The sequence below is a fragment of the Callorhinus ursinus genome, unplaced genomic scaffold (genome assembly GCF_003265705.2).
Source record: "Callorhinus ursinus isolate GAN/ISIS: 27379988/994484 unplaced genomic scaffold, GSC_fseal_2.0 scaffold2, whole genome shotgun sequence".
Classification (NCBI taxonomy): domain Eukaryota; kingdom Metazoa; phylum Chordata; class Mammalia; order Carnivora; family Otariidae; genus Callorhinus; species Callorhinus ursinus.
Window position 1 is genome coordinate 58433016 of NW_027397064.1, and position 17998 is coordinate 58451013.

At 36.6% G+C, this 17998-nt stretch overlaps 1 protein-coding gene across 3 annotated transcripts in view; it reads left to right on the forward strand.

Annotated features, from left to right (window-relative positions):
* The window catches only part of SLC25A12 (solute carrier family 25 member 12), a 196309-nt gene that overhangs the window by 105593 nt on the left and 72718 nt on the right, over nucleotides 1-17998 (forward strand). For all 3 annotated transcript variants that reach the window (XM_073882481.1, XM_073882490.1, XM_025850337.2), the window contains exon 3: nucleotides 11490-11632. In XM_073882481.1, coding sequence (XP_073738582.1) covers nucleotides 11490-11632 — 143 coding nt within the window. The remainder of the gene's footprint in view (nucleotides 1-11489; nucleotides 11633-17998) is intronic.

Below are 17998 nucleotides of genomic sequence, written 5' to 3' on the forward strand. Positions count from 1 at the left end.
TGATCAAGTGAATAATTTAAAAAGAATTTAGCAGTTCAGAACTTGAAGTTAAAAGAGGACTTCCCAGACTAAATTGGGTTGAATAAACCCAATATGAGACACACAAAAGGGTATCTAACTGATTAAGTTTTTACCAGTTCTTTATAATGTGGGCATTGAAGATGATAGCCTTTATCTTTAGTATACTATTATTTTTAAAAATTTTATTTATTTATTAGAGAGAGACATAGCGAGAGAGGGAACACAAGCAGGGGGAGTGGGAGAGGGAGAAGCGGGCTTCCCGCTGAGCAGAGAGCCCGATGTGGAGCTTGATGCCAGGACCCTGGGATCATGACCTGAGCTGAAAGCAGATGCTTAATGACTGAGCCACCCAGGCGCCCCTATCTTTAGTATATTAGTACTTGCCATAAACTGTATAGAGTTTTTATTAAAAAAAAAGGGGGGAGTTAGGCATTAAGGGCATACTCACACCATAGATTTTATTCTTGAGCTAACTGAAGGATTGAAAAATAGTTGAAAAGATGAGAAAATTAGTTTTATTAAATGCCATGTTGTATTCTATTACCCATCAACATATTTTTAATTGTCTACCATGTGCCAGGTTAGGCATTGTGCTAGGTTCTACCTTTATAGATTTTAAAGATTTTTTTAAAAAATGTATTTATTTGGGGGGTGCGAGAAAGCAATCATGAGCCAGGAGGAGAGGCAGGGCGAAAGGGAGAAGCAGACTCCCTACTGAGCAGGGAGCCTGCCACGGCCCTGATCTAGGAACCCCTTGATTTTGACCTGAGCCAGAGGCAGACACTTAACTGACTGAGCCACCCAGGTGCTCCTACCTTTATAGATTTTAGATAGAGGATTTTCAGTGAAGGTAAAACCTCACATTCTAGGTTGTGGTGAGATAGACAATAGCAAAGCCCACAGACTTGGAAAAAAAACAAAAAGCAGCTGCAGAAGGTGATAAGTCTGATAAGGAAATAAACAGAATGATGGAGAAGGCCATCATTTTTCAAGGGGGTGGTCAGGAAAGACCCCTGAGGAGGTGATATTAGAGATGAGACTAAAAGGTGGGTAGAGAGAATTCTGAACAGAGGGCTCACAAGTCTAAAGGCCTAGATATAAATGAGGGTTTGTATGTTCAGCAAACAGAAAGGAGGCCAGTGTGCCTGAAGTGTCAGTTAGTGAGAGAGTGAATGGCCAGTAAGAGATGAGGCTGAAGGAGAGCCATATCAGGCATGGCCTTGTTTGCAGACCACAGAAGAGTTTGGATTTTTTTTTAAGAGTGTTGTTGAAACTGAAGGTCTTTCACCTTGGAAGTGGAATAATTCAGTTTACATTTTGAATAGATCATATTGAAGTAGATCATATTGATCTATTATGTAAACTTTCTTATACATTTCTGTGCTTTCTTATGCATGACTGCTTTGAGTAGACTGTGAGTCTTCCTATTTAATTTCCTCCTGTCCCTGGGGTTCTTAGACTACCTTGAGTGAGGCATCACTGACTCCTTTTCATCCAGAAGGCCAGTAGCTAGAGCCTACGAGGGCTTTGTAGTCTGACCTGGATTTGAGTCCTTATGTGCTGCCTTTTTGCTGTATGACTGTAGGCATTTACATAAGCTTTGAGTCTGTTTCCTCATCTGTCTGAGAAGGGATAACTACACATAGCGCATAGGGATGTTATAAAGATTAACTGAGGTAATTTGTAAATGATGCCTGACACATGGAGCTTAGTTCCTTGTTCCCTTCCTTTTCTTCTAAGATGAGATGAAGACTTTTCTTTCCTGAATAAGATCCGAGTCCCTTGTCTTTCCCAGATAACTGTGCTGGACCTATAAAGTGACTAAGATGTTAATATGTGTTTATGATTATGTATGTAATCAGCTAATTACTCACATTCTTGAGACATACACCTGAAGATCTTTACAAATCCCCACATTCAGAAATACCACCATAAGAGGTGACTTCTCGCAAGTTTATAGGTTCTGAGAAGAGATATAGCCATGGTCTAAGATTGAGAGACTATGAAAGATGTGTGCAGAATTGTTTTTGGAAACTTCAACTGCTCAGTCTGGACCAGAGAAGGAATAATAGTCCAAGTAGGCTCTGAAATACCGAGACACAGACCTAAAAGAGAGACTTGTAATTCATTCTTTAGTGTGTAACTTAAAAATCATTTCCTTGTGCTGTCCAGCTCTCTTTTACTTAATATTACTGAAGTTTCTGAAGCATCATTCACTGAAACCAGTGCCATAGCCACTATTGGGCTTCCAGAATGTGCCATTGCTTACTTAATCACTATTATGTGTCAGGCACTATTGTAAGTATTCTATACAAATCTTTATAGTTAATCTTCAAAACAACTCTATAAGATAGGAACCATTAATATTCCCATTTTCATAGATGAGGAAACTGAGCCCTAGAAGGGTTAAGTAACTTGATCAAGGTTATACAGTAAATGGAAGAGACTTGCTTTATGTATTTCAAAGCAACTTGGCTTTTCTCGTTAATATTGTTTGGAGATATGGGTATGTTAGTACATATAGAATCATCTCATTCTTTTTCTGTCTTTTAAAAAGCCTTTTTTAATTATGGAAAATTTTAAACCTGTATAAAGCTAGAGAAAATAGTATAATGAATTACCATATATCCATTACTCAGCTTCACCAACTGTTATGGCTAATCTTGCTTCGTCTGTATTGCAGCTGCATTGGATTATTTTGAAGCAATTCCCAGACATTGTATCACTGCATACACAAATACTTTAGTATCTCTAAAGGAGATGACTCTGAAAACCATCAAACCATAATTCAATTATTACAGGTAAAAATATTCCTTACTAATGTGGATTTACATTCAGTGTTGAAATTTCCCGGATTGTTTCATTTTTTAAAGTTGCTTTATTAAAATCAGAATCCAAGCCATGTTCATACATTACATTTGGTTGATTTGTCTCTTAAATCTTTTAATATTTTCCACTCCCTACCAGGATAAAGGTCCTTCTATCTCTGTGGCAAAAATTTTGGTATTTAATCAAGGCTTACCAACATTAAAGCATTCTGTCCCCCTAGGAGCTGCACCTTGATTGTCAAAGACGTGATTTGCCCCGGCTTACAAATACATATGCTCCTTGTATGTTCCCATGGTTACTTAGACCAAGAGATTGAAGTATTATTTTAAGAACAATGCAAATTAATTATACAACTTAATCTGTCCTGAGAAGCATTCTAGTTTGAGTTATTGAGTTCTCTGGGGTCATTATTTTATTTCCAAGGTTTTTGGCCATTTTGAGGGGAAAATTGTTTTGGTAGACCTCGTTTATTATGGAAGTTTTGGTTGATTTCAGTGATTAACAAGGGTCTTGTACCTCCATGCTCTGTTAGGACTTGCATTGTTTAGTAGCCGACAGTAGGACTTGATATAATGGACAGTAAAAATACATATACTGAAGCAAAAAGAAAAATAAGCACATAATATTTCATGGAAACGAGTTAGAAAGCAGACTTTTGGAGAACTTTTTTTGTAAAATCAAATAGAAGGTTTGATTCTAGTGTTTGTGAAATATGCAACAGAATGTGCTAGTTAAAATTAGATGGATGGGACACCTGGGTGGTTCAATCAGTTAAGTCTCTGCCTTTGGCTTGGGTCATGATCCTCGGGTCCTGGGATTGAGTTGTGCATCCGGGCTCCTTGCTCAGCGGGGAGCCTGCTTCTCCCTCTGCCTACCACTCCCCCTGCTTGTTCTCTCTCTCTCTCTCTCTCTCTCTTTCTCTCTGGCAGATAAATAAATAAAATCTTAAAAAATAAATAAATAAAATTAGATGGATAAAATTACTTTTTCCTAATGCATGTGTAGTTGATTTTAGTAAATATCAAAAAAATTTTGCATCACTAATTAAAATCTTTTAAAAAATTGGCTGTATGTGTTAAAAGTATTTTTTCTTACTAAAATATTACTTATGATAGATGAATTCCACATTGTACTGTTGTAACAGGGTTTGTGTGTCAGACCCATTGCAGTTTGCTCCTCATGGAGAGTGCTCATGTAATGAAAGGGCATATATTCCTGACTAAATTTGGCTTCCGTTAGGAGGAAGAACAGTAAAAGTGAAGGACAGCAAGAGGATTAACTTTGTATGCTCAGCTCTTCCATTGTTCATGTATTCATTTTTATACATGGGAAATACTTTATGTGATATCTGTAATTACCAAACTTTGTGACATTGTCATTTGAGAGTTGCTGAAATTAAAAGGATATTGAGATCTAAAAAATGTCAGTTCATCTCAGTTGGAACAAAGTCATGGAGCAACAGTGTGTTTTAACTCATATTACAGCCACGTGTTGGATAAGCAGAGATGAGGCTGGCTAGACCAGTTAGGACCGATGTGGTAAACCCAAGAATAGTGGAAGCCATCCCCAAGGAAACCTTGGTTTGGAGGAAGATGAAGAGTTAGAACAATAACTCCTTCATGCTTGGGCAAAAGCAGAATAATTAAATAATCAAAGGAGGGAAATTGGGACCCTATGCTTTTCTGTGTTTCTAAGCATTTTAGAAGAACTACAGTATTTCAATATGCATTAGTTTTACAATTTCCAAGTACTTTGGTGTTCAAGATCTCATTTTTTCCCTTACATCAAGACAGCTATCTTTCTGTATTGTTTTATTAGAGAAGAGGCTCAAAGAAGCTATGTTTCACTCAAGAAATCACACAGGAGATTAGAACTCGTTTTCTGACCCTGGTTTCGGTGTCCATCATGCTACCGTCTCTGAGCTATGTGAGGGTAGGAATTATGTTTTTGTGATCTTTGCATCCCTAGTACCAGGCATAGTGTCTACCACACAATCGGTACTTGATAAAATTTTTTTAAGTAAATGCAAAATGACCAGAAGATTTGAAATTAGCAGATTTTAAGTAGTGCTTCTAAATATATTACCTTTGTTTTGGTGTGCATACCTAAAAAGAAAATCCTTGATACAGCTACACTTTTTAAAAAGTAACCAGCTTTATAGTTACAGCAGATCAGAATTTTTCTTTATAATCTCTGGAAAGTCTTTTAGACATATAAAATATCAAAGGATCTATTTGTCTTTGAACTTAAACCATTTTAACAGGTAATTTGTATTGTTTAGACTATTTGGGTTTTTTACTCATTTGTGTCATTGAATTTTATATTAACCTTCTTTTCCTCCTTACTCAATAGAAATTTAGGATTGTGTGAAAATTCTTTGTAAAGTCTGCTTTATAGTAACCTGTGATATAGGTTAAAATTTGGTAAATAGTTAAAGGAGTTAGTTATTACTGTCTAACTTCAGTCAAGTGAGACCTTGATATGTTGATCTATTGGCTTGGTAGGCAAAACATTTCTAGATAACATCTCATTTGGAGCTAGAGGTAGTTCAGTATAAGTACAATAGTGTAAGTACATATGTCTATATGTGAAACCCTACCATCTTTCATCAGCAATAAAGATTCTAATCTTTCATTAAGATCCATTTTATTTCTCAATCTTCAGAATGTAAAGACTTTTTCAAGCACATGTGAACTATACTCAATGTAAATTTAAATATTTCTGGAAATGTCAAATCTATGTGCACTTTTACATTCTAAAACTTGAATTGGATTTGGAAAAAGTTTAATCAAGAAAATAAGTCACTTATTTTTGTTTGGATACTGTCAGCTACTTCTTGTCAATGTCTTTCATGTGTCCTTGACTTCCTGCCCAAGAGGGATTTACAACTGCTTAAGAGACATCTTTGAAATGGCAAATGATTAACTCTAAAGTTATTTGGAGTATGGATATAATATTTGGTCAATTTCATTTAAAGTAATTTTGGTTCACTCTTTGAAATGACAGGAACAAAATGGAAATGATATATGAAATGAATAAGTTAGTTGATAGATAAAATTTTTAACATAACTGTTAGCATGGGAGACCCAAAACTTTGTTTTACATTGCTTTTTATTGTTTTTAGTATAAATATGTGAGTCATTTTGGTTAGCAGGAAGAGGTCTCAAAATGGCTACTTAATCTTTTCTGATTTCTAGCCTTTTGTGTTACTCAAGACCATGTTTACTTTGTTTAAAACATTATTATCCAGTCAATTAAAATAAACATTGAAAGTAATGAAGCTGTTTAAAATAAATGGGTCATTCTTATTTTAAAAGTATTTAAAAATATATTTTTGGTTTAAATATATCATGTGTTTTTAAGGTCCCTGCTTTTCTTTGTTAACATAATATCTAAAATGTTTTAGCATCTTGACTGACTGTGGGTGGATTCTAGTTTCAGTTCTATACTCCCTCTTCTGTTCTGTCTGTTCAGGCAAACAGACTCACTGACATTGCCAAGTAATTGTCTCTAATTTAATGAGTTAATTAGTTAACTGTCTCCTGCAAAAGTCAAGTACTAACTCCTTATGGATGAGAAGAGTTGTTTTTTTTCCCTCTGAGCTATACACTTTATCTTTCAGTTCAAATCAAGTTAAAATAGACTAGGAGAGTTGGGGAAAACACTAGCAAAATACCTCAGGGTAAGTGATTCTCTGGCATCATTTATAACCCCAGATACTGGCAAAGCCTGTTCCAGTACTTGTCAACAAAAGCATTTGTTTTCCTTGTTGGCTGCTGTGTCCTTGGTTTGTGCTAAGGCTGCTTTATTTCCTGATAAAGTCAAGAATGTTGTGAAATCCTGGTGATTCTGTAAGTACAGTATAATTTTGTGTGTGTGTGCGTGCGCGCGCGCTGTGTGTAGTGGTAGTAATCCCGGCAGTCAAATTCAGGTATTAGTGTTAGATGTGAGGCACCTATGTGGCAAAAAGAAATGGAGACTTCGTTGTCACACTTTGTTAATACTAACTCTGAAATGTTTTCATATTCTCTTATTTGAAAACTGACATCTGATTAAGGAAAGCAAGCAGCTCTCAAACCATTGGAGAGAGAACAAAGATCTCCATAACCCATCTCTAGTATTTTTTTTATTTTGCACCTTGTGTTTAGTTCTTCCTTCTTTTAAATTTTCATAGGAGTCAGACCCAGGATTCCTTGTCAAAGGACGTGAGCATTCATATAGTTCTTTATATATGATGTATATGTATATATATTGCTGAGTTGCTTTTTTAATATAAGTTGCTTTTTTAAATGACTGAATTGGAAAAAAGCAAGATGTACAGAACAGTATCTATATTTATGTTACCATTTGTGTAAAAAGAAACGGGTAAGAATGTTCATGCATATTTGCATGTATATACATTATCATGTGTATGCGTATATCTTACATGTGTATAATCATTTATGCGTAAAACATCTGGAAGGATATACAAGAAATTGATTGCCTCTGAAGTGAGGTATTGAGTGACTGGGGATAGAGGTGTTAGAAAGACTTTTCACTGTATACCCTTTTGTACCTTTTGAATTTTGAATGGTGTAACTGTAACATTATGAAAATCATTTTTTAAAAAAGCCATTAGCAAGGGGTGAAAATACCCATTGTTTTCTTATTTGCACTCCCACCCCCTTGGTTCAGGCCTCATCCTCTTTCATCTGGATCTTCAGTAGGGGACACTTGGTCTCCCTGCCCCCAGTCAGTTTCTGACCTCTCCAAACCATCTTTTCCCTTGCCACCAGAGAGAGCACAGGTTAAATCACATCTTTGTCCTCCTCTAAAATTTTTAGTGGCATCCCAAGGTGCACAGAATGGAGTTCAGACTATTCAGCTTAGCCTTCAAAGTCTTCTATCATCTGGTTTCAAACTGCCTTTGTGGTCTCACCTTCTGCATGCTATCTTTGTATATATCCTCTCTTCATTACCATTTCCTTTTCAACTAACTCTCTCCCCCCCAAAAAGGAAAAAAAGTATTTTAAAATTTCTATATGTGTTCACATTTTCTTTTTTCTTTTTTAGTCTGAAAGACCCTGTCTGTTTGCAGTTAAAATTGAATTTTATTTTCAAGGCCTATTCTGAACGTTACTTTCTCCTTCCTACTGCAGCCTCATTCCACCTGTTCTTAGAATGAACCACTCTTTTTTGAATCCCATAGTATTTCCCATACAGTTGTTTGGCACTCATGTTCTAGTGAGTTGTTGACTTGTCAGTGTCTTTATTATTCTATTTTTAGACCTTCTTGTGTTGATTCCTCTTTTCAATTGCAGTAGTCTTCCTGACATTGTGCCTTTCCCCACTCCTGCCTATTCTTAACTCTGTTGTTTTCTGATTTTGGTAAAACATGTCAGATTTTGAAGAACACTGAAGAACAAAGAGCAAAAGAAGTAGTTGACAAGAATTGGTAGAATCCACTCACTATTAGTATTAATACTATACAGTTTATTTTTTCTTTATCCTATATTCGCATACCTATTGTTTTGAAATGTCAAAGATTATTTGGTCTTCATTTTATAGATGTGTGATATATCTAGAAGCTTGGGAGGAAAATGGAGTTGTTGAAGGACTCAGTGAGTTCGTGGTAGGGCCAGGACTTAAACTTAGGACCATTTCGGGAATGACATTTATAGCATGTAGAGAGAACATGACTTTATTTTGAGGTGATATTTGTTAATGTTTTTGGTAGTACAAGCTAGTAAAAACGTGTCTACCTTGGGCTACTTCTTGTGCAGGCTAATAAAGCATTGGCTGTGATAGCCTCTGTGGTATGTTTTAGAATATGATAAAAGAAACATATTTAATTCTTTCCTTGTTGAAAGAGCTGGTTGCTTGGTTTAGTCAGATTCACAAATGAGAATATTTGAAATGCTTAACCAAAAAGCAAACCAATAGTCCTTTGCTTTGATCCTTTCTATCTCTGTCTTGTTTCCCAGAAGCAACCACTTCTAACTCTTAGCTATTTATTGTGGTATTTCCCTTCATATTTCTATACTGCTATTTCTAGACATTATTGACTTCCTATGATAGTAGTTGAGGACTTCCTTATACTTCTTCCTCCTTCCTTCTCCCTCCCTTCCTCTCAGTATGTTTATCATTGTTATTAAATTAATATTTGTATCTATATTAGTATGACTATAAATACTGTTTATTTTGAGCCAAGTCATGTATTATATTTCCTGTTTTTGTACAACAAGAATACCTTTTCATAAGGTATTCCTTCTAACTTTCCATTTACTTAGCAATTTGTATACCTAATACCAATTCATTAATTTAACAAATATTTACTGACTGCCTATTGTGTGCCATTATTCTTGGTGCTTGGGATACAACAGTGAACAGACTAGACAAAGATTCCTTCCTTTTTTGGGAGATAGACAATAAACATAATAAAGAAGTAAAATATGTAGTGTGTTAGAAAGTGATAGGTGCCAATAGGGAAAAAAGAGCAACGTATGGGGGGTTGGGAATATAGGTGCAGGCATGGGTTGCATGGGTAATACTAAATAGGATGATAAGAGTAGATCTCATTGAGAAGGTGACATTTGAGCAAAGATTCATACTCCTTCCAGTGTTATTTTTCATATAGCCAAATGCCTTGGATAATTTAACATTCCATTTTTCCCAGTGGCTTTCCTTCTTGGAGCCCTTTGTCTGCTCCCTGCCAGGACTATGAACTCTAGAGGCCTACAGCACAGTTGTTGTCCTGGGATTTCTCTTGGCCACTTTCCTGGGTTCGATCATCTGATTCCTGGATCCCACATCTTCCTCTGACTTGGTTCATGCCCTCTTTTTGATGGAGTAAATCTTCCTATAACTTCCTGAGAAGGCACATGATGAGAGAAAAAGTATTGAGAACATGGATATCTAAAGTACTTTTATTTTATTTATTTTTTAAAAGATTTATCCATTTTAGAGAGAGAGTGAGCATGCATGAGCAGGGGGAGGTACAGAAGGAGAGGGAGAGAAGCAGCCTCTGCGCTGGCCACAGGACTTGATCCCATGACCCTGAGACCATGACCTGAGCTGAAACCAAGAGTCGGATGCCCAATTGAGTAAGCCATCCAGTCACCCCTCAAAGTACTTTTAACCTACTCTTACAATTGATTGAAAGTTTGGCTCAGTTTAGAAATTTGGGCTGGAACTCATCTTAGAATTTTCAAGGTCTTACTGCATTGTTTTCAAGCTTTCAGTGTTTCTGTTGAGGAAGCATTGATGCTTGTGATGCATAATTCTTTATAGGTGACCTTTTATTTTCTCTCTGAAAACTTTTAGGATTTTCTCTTTATTCTGATGTTCTATAATTTTATGATGATGGGCCAGGTTCTGATGTGGGTTTTTTTTTTAATTTGTTTTAATATATTGTGCTTGGCATTTAGTGATCTCTTATATTCTTCAATTCTGGGAAAATTTCTGATGTTACTACTTTGATATTTGACTGAAGCAGCTAAATTGATCAGCTGCAACTCAAAGAGAAGAGCTTTGGTTGTTCATGTTTCATAATGCCATAGTACATAAAACCCTTAAAATAATGAGGTATTTATTTGATAGGCAGGTATTATTATTTTCTTTGTGAAAATTAATCACATAAAAGCAGAATATATTTGCTTCTTTTTTCCAGCTACTGGAACATAGAACAAATACCTGTGATGGAAGGTCATGTTTTTCTCGTTCATTTCACTTTCTAAGGTTTGGTAGTCTGTCCTGCACCGCTTCCCTCCCCTCTCCGCCCAGCTCCCCACTATTGGAGGTGGAAAGCCTCTGGGAGTTTACAGGTGTCATCTTCTCACTCTCAGGTCTTGGTCACCTCGGCTGCCCTTTCACCTGTCTTCATCTGTCTTGTATTTATTCTCTTACATATTATATGTTTCATTGAGATAAAAGTCACATAACAAAATTCACCATTTTAACCATTTTAAAGTTTACGGTGCAGGGGCGCCTGGGTGGCTCAGTCGTTAAGTGTCTGCCTTCGGCTCAGGTCATGATCTAAGGGTCCTGGGATTGAGTCCCGCATCGGGCTCCCTGCTCAGCAGGGAATCTGCTTCTCCCTCTCTGTCTGCCTGCTGCTCCCCCTGCTTGTCCTCGTGCTCTCTCTCTCTCTCTCTCTGTCAAATAAATAAAATCTTAAAAAAAAATCTTTAAAAAAAATAAAGTTTACAGTGCAATGTCATTTAGTATATTTACAATATTGTATGGCCATTGCCACAGTCTAATTCCAGGACATTTTCATTGCCCCCCAAGAGAAATCCCATATATGTTTAAGCAGTTACTCTCATTTCTCCTTCCTCCCGGTTCCTGGCAACTATGCCTCTGCTTTCTATCACTGTGGATTTGCCTTGTGGACATTTCATGTAAAAGGGGTCATACAATCTGTGGCCTTTGGTATTTGGCTTCTCTAACTTACAATGTTTTCAAGGTTTGTCCATGTTGTAGCATGTATCAGTATATTAAATCAGGCTATGAGTATTTTTTACTATCCAGAGAAAAGTCCTGCGTTTATTATCTTTATTATGATTTTGATACTTGCCTTTAATTTACCTTTTCACAAACATTTTTTGGTTACAAGATGTTGAATAATTTTAATTTTTAAGTATACATTATTTATTTTTTAGTATGCCAGTACTGAGGTTGATGGAGAACATTACATGACCCCAGAAGACTTTGTCCAGCACTATCTTGGACTGTATAATGATCCAAATAGCAATCCGAAGATTGTGCAGCTCTTGGCAGGAGTAGCTGATCAAACCAAGGATGGGTAAGAACCTTTATACGTTTTTTGAAAATGAATGTTCCTCAATACCTTACTAGAAAATAGTAAACTCTAAGTTTACCTATAACCATCTGGAATTTTAATATTAATAAACCATATCTTTTCTTAGAAGTTTATAAAAAGTGTTACTTCCTGCCATTATCAAGGATTTGGCATAATTAGCATTTCTTTCTTGCTTGCTTTTTTGGGGGGCAGGAAGAAAACTACACGTATAAAATCATATTTTATATTGAATAATCTGAACGAATGGTTTTCAGATAACAGTGTATTTCTTTCACTCATACAACAAATATTGAATACCTTTTATGTTTTAGGCAATGTTCTAAAGGCTAGAATTGCATGAGTGAATAAACTAATAAATGTAAAAGCAATATACAAATTTAAAAGAAACTATAGCATGTTAGGTTATAAGTGCTATGAAGAAAAATAAATCAGGGAAGAACTTAGAGAGTGGTATTCATTCATTTATTTGTCTCCTCATTTATTTGACAAACATTTATTGAACAACCACCATTAGCCAGGCACTGTTGGGCCTTAGTAATACAAGCATAAGTAAAATGGGGTTCTTGGCCTTAAGAAGAAATTCATGGCCTAGTGAGAAAGAGGAGGAGTAAACAAAGAAAATAATACTTTGGGAATAAGGTGCTATAATAAAAGTATGTAAAAGATACAAAGGACACCCAAGAAAGCATGGTTAACTCTGTTTTAGGTGATCTAGACAGCATTGTAGAAGAGGCGATACTTGAGTGAAATCTGGCAAGATGAACAGGAGATTGCTGGTGGTTGGAGAGGAGGGAGGAGAATTCTAGGAAAGGGAATAGCAGTGGTATGAAACATCAAGGGGAGTGTGCGTGTGTGTGCCTGCATGTGTGTGTTTTGGGGAGTGACATTGGGGAAGTTGTGTTAGGGGTACCTTGGCGTGGCTGTGGTGTTGCTTTGTTGCTCCTGGAGCTGTGGTTGGAGTGGAGCTGGGGACCTTGTGTGCTAAGTTTTGACTGTATCCTGAAGGCTCGTGACTTAGTCTTGGAAGTATTTTTAGCCTGGCAGTGTGTGGGTGTGTGCAGACACAAATAGCAAGATGCATCTTACTAGAGTGTCAGTTTACTCAGGGGAAAAAGCACACCATTTTTTTATTAAAATCAAATATGATTGTATTATGGAGCAAATGAATTATTTTTGTGAATTATAAGGAGAACTTTGTTGTGCTTTGTGAGTTCCAAGCTACATCCTCAGGCCTTCAAAGGCCCAGGTTCTTTCTCCTACTTATAGAGGTAGTTGTGTGAAAAACTAGGCAATGAGGAGTTGTTAAAAGTTATTTCTATTACCAAAGATATGATCAGATTTTAGAAAAATGGTAGGTGGGAATAGGGCAAGACTTGAATGCAGTGAAATCCATTTAGGAAACTACTGTAGTAGTTAAACTAGAAATGTTGGTATCTAAGTTGTTTGAGTCCAGTGTTAGTATTGTATTTTCCCACAGAATCTAGTACAGTGCATGAAAATCTATGAGTATTTTGTATCTTAGATAAATATTTTATATAATTTATCAATAGTAGATATTGGGGAACTTGTATACATTTTGTGACTGGTCTCTAAAAAAGTCAAATGAGGGGCTCCTGGCTGGCTCAGTTGGTAGAGCATTAGACTCTTGATTTCAGAGTTGTGAGTTCAAGCCCCACATTGGGTGTAGAGCTTACTTAAATAAATAAATAAAGTTCTAAAATTTAATCAAATCAGCTGATAAGTTACTATGGACTATTCAGTCATTGGATTTCTCAGTAGTGATTAGGCAGTAATACATATGAAAATCAATTATTTTTAATCAGAATTCATTCTTCAAAAATTTTAAAGGTAACATACATTTAGATCTTTTAGAAACTCTGAGAGCATTTATTGTCATTAATTTGGCCTGAGACCTGCTTTCAGAGTACTCATATCTTTTCAGATGCTTCTTTTGTGACCATTTGCTCTGGTCCATCTCAGTAAGTGTATTTTTTTTGAAGCTTCATGTGGTTCTCCCAGACTCAGGTGCATTGTTAATGTGGTTGAGTGGAATCAAGGGTTTAAGTTGCCAGAGTAGATCAAAGATGGGTTTTGGCTAGTGAAGTATCTAATAATGTTGATAATGTTCACTTAAAATAAATCTGTTTCTCTTTGTAAAAGGTTTTCCCCCTCCTCCTCAATGGTAAATCTTTTCTATTTTAGATTTTAAGAACCTTTTAAGCTTACTTTTTTCCTCTCTTTGGAATGAGTCAGATTGGGATTAGATAGGAAATCTGATTCAAAGAGTTCAGAAAAATTAAATGAGTTTATGAAACATATAGGTTTCTAAAAGCAGAGGAAGGTATTATTTTCTAGAAGCACAGCAATTCTTTTTTTTTTTAAGGGGGGATAGGAGCAGAGGGAGAGGGAGAAAGAGAATCTTAAGCAGGCTCCACACCCAGTATGGAGCCCAATGCGGGGCTTGGTCTCACAACCCTAAGATCATGACCTGAGCCAGAATCAAGAGTTGGGACACTTACCCAACTGAGCCACCCAGGCACCCTGAAACACAGCAATTCTTAACCTCCTATTTATGACTTGTCTTCAGGGGTTCCTGAACTTGCTGAAATAAAAGAGAGAATTTGTAACTGCATTTTTCTGGGGAGAAATTCCAGGTTTTCAGGAGGGGGGCTTATGAATTCAAAAAAGGTTAAGTATTCTTGTTAACATTTCTTTAATACTTGTAATTCAAGAGAATCAAACTGTTTAATTTATTCCAAGTAGTCAACCCTTGCTCATTTAACATTTAAGGAAAATGAGACCTAGAGAGGTTGATTGATTTGCCCAATAACATCAAATTCTCTTTTCAGTCCATTTTTCTTCTTATAATCATTTTTTTAAAAATGTTCTCCCCACCACCACACCTTTACCCACTCCTTTATCCAGAGCAGTGATGAAAGAATAGAATAGTGCAGTTGGTACATTTTTTTTATAGCCCTGAGAGATATTCATTGGTTTTACTGTAGTTTTTTTTTCTTAAGATTTTATTTATTTATTTGAGAGAGAGCATGAGTGGGATGAGGGGCAGAAGGAGAAGCAAACTCCCTGCTGAGCAAGGAACCCAATGCAGGGCTCCATCCTGGGACTCAGGGATCATGACCTGAGCCAAAGGCAGATACTTACCAACTGAGCCACACAGGCACTCCTCTATTGTAGTTTTTCGATGAGAATCTTATAGGTACAGATAATTTGAAATAGCATCACATAATATTGTTTATAATTGCCCAAGACCCAATCTCAATTAATAGAACTAGTATAGGCAGGCCTAAGTGATTTAGTTAATAAGCATGTGGGAAAAGCAGGTTTAGGAGTAGTGAATACCGTACCTTTTTGTGTTCTGGACTCCCCCACCCCCTGCTCCATGTTTTCTTAGCATGTAAACTGCCCCTTTTCTTCTTCCCCATTCCCTTTCCTCCAATAGATAGTAAAATAAGCAGGAGTGTTTTGATATAGGTGTTTGCTGTGCAAAGCCACGTAGAAGCAACATTTTATGGTATAAATAGCATGATGGATTGTCTAAAACTAAAGGCCATTAGCCAAGTATTTGTGAGATTGTGGCTTAAACTTTGAAGATGTGGTTATATAATGAAAAGCAAAATGATATTATGCATTAAATGCAGATTTGGGGAACTGTTATTGTGCGATCTGATCTTAAATGTTTAGACAGTTGCTTGTTTGAAACTAACTTCTAGAATTGTAGTTTTTATATTTAGCTCTAGTCAGAATTTCATCTGGAGGCTCTATTCTATAATGTGTAAAACTTATTTTCTCCCAGTTTTTCACAACTGTTTTCCTTTAATGTTCTACATACATATAAAAATATATTTCTTAAAAGATTGATTTTAGAGACAGAGAGAGAGAGAGAGAACCAGGCGGCCGGGAGGGTGGTGGCGATGAGGAACAGAGGGAGAGGGAGAGAGAAAGCCAAGCAGACTCCCCACTGAGTATGGAGCCAGATGCCGGGCTCTGTGTCAGCACCTGAGATCATGACCTGAGCCAAAACGAGTCGGATGCTTAGCTGACTGTACCACCTGGTGCCCCAAAAGGAAAGTATTCTTCATGCATATAGAAAAATCTTTTATACAGAAATCTCGGTTGTTCTAAAAATTGCAAAATTAACATATTAATATTATGAAATTTTATTAGTTTCCACTTGGTAAATTTAAAAGGAACTTTGTAGAAAAATTTAAAACATGCAATTCATAAAATACATTATTTCAGAGTTATAAAATGAATATATGTTCTTTGTAAAAAGTCAAGCAGGAGGTATGGTAAAAATTGAAGGTGCCACCTCATCCTCATTAAAAGAAAACAAACCATTTATTAAAGTATGAACTAAGCAATGGTTTCTTCACCCCAGAGTTAGTGGCTTGTGGTTTGCATTTGTTCTGCTTAAGTCTTGGTCAGGACCTTCCAACAATAGGGAATTCATTGCAGGATGTGGGGAAAAGAGCCTTAAAAATTATTCTGGAACATGTTTGCTTTATGTTCGCAGATAAACAGGCTTTCCTTGCTTTGTGCAAAGTATAGTTACATTATCATGTGGTATAAAATGGCTGTGGGCTAAAAATAGATAAGGGGCATATCAGAGAGACGTTGTCCATGCCCCCCACTCCCTACTTCTTCCCAGTATTTTGTAATGAAAATTCACTTATATACTTACCATAGTCTACCATTAACATTTTTCTATGCTTCCTTTTTCATATATCTATCCCTCTATTTTTCCATCCATCTTATTTTTTCACACATTTCACAGTAAATTCTAAATATTGATACTCCTTAAATATTTCAGCATGCATATTATTAACTGGATTTCAGTATTTGTTTTGAGTGTTTTCTTTAGATGTAAAATTTATACACAGTGACAAATATAAAACTTAAAGGTACATTTGTGGAGTTTTGATAAATGCATATCCCTGGGTAATTTCAGGTGACTTTTTTATTGTGTTAAAATATATATAATAAAATTTACCATTTCAACTATTTTTAAGTGTACAGTTCAATGGCATTAAGTATGTTCATTTTGTTGTACTACCATCACCACCATCCATCGCCTCCATTGTTTTCATCTTCTCATACTGAAACTCTGTACCTTTTAAACAATGAGTCCCTGTTTTGCCTCAGTACCCAGCCCCTAGTAACCTCTATTCTAGTTTCTGTTTCTAATGCATTTTACTATGCTAGGTATTTCATATAAATTGAATAATGTAATATTTGTCCTTTTGTGTTTGGTTTATTTCACTTAGTCTGTTGTTTTCAAGATTAATCCATGTTACAGCATGTATCAGAATTGTATTCCTTTTTAAGGCTGAATAATATGAAGTGGCTTATTTTTAAGTTGCTGTTGCTTTTGTGTTTCTTTTTTTTTTTTTAAAGATTTATTTATTTGAGAGAGGGAGCGTGCACAAGCGTGGTGGGGAAGGGCAGAGGCAGAAGGAAGAGAGTCTCAAGCAGACTCTGTGCCCGGAGGGTGGTCGGGGGGGTCGTGCTGGTGGGGGATCTCACCACGCTGAGATCAGGACCTGAGCCAAGATCAGGACCTGAGTCAGAGGCTTACCTGACTGCACCACCCAGGCGCCCCTGATTTTGTATTTCTTAATTGACCTTTCTTCAAATAAATTGCTCTGTGTAACAAAGGTAACTGTGAGTATTGTGGATTGGCTGTGTATCCCCCCAATACCTTCTTATAATGTCTACTTAGTACAAACACCAGGCACCCTTTCTATTTTTCATCTATAATTTTAAATTTGGGGAGGGGGAAGGAATACATAGACTGAATTGAAGGCAGGAATTGAGAATCTTCCACTGACTTGCTGAATTTCTTTGAGCATATCACTTGACTTTTGGATTTGCCTTTTTGAATATACTGATAGAGAAATGTGTATATATATATTTATTTATTTTTGAAAAAACATTTATTTGAGAGAGCGCACGTGAGCAAGGGGGAGGAGCAGAGGGGGAGAGAGAGGGAAGAGGAAAGAATCCCAAGCAGAATGGGTGTGGAACCAGACTTGGGGCTTGACTTCATGGCTTGAGCTGAAACCAAGAGTCTGAGGCTTAACTGACTGAGCCACCCAGGCACCCCAAGAAATGTAGATATTTCAAGTCCACAGACTTTATATTTTAGACAAAGGTCTACTTAGTTGGAAACCTACATGAGGGTGGGTGTAGATAACTGATGGGCCCTGGTCTCTGTGAAGAGGCGGCTTCTGCTTTGGCTCCAGGGGGCTGGTGCTACATGGGATGAGAAACCTGTTGCCCACGCTTGCAGTTTAACAAGGGAAACCAGAAAACTGGATATTTGTGTGA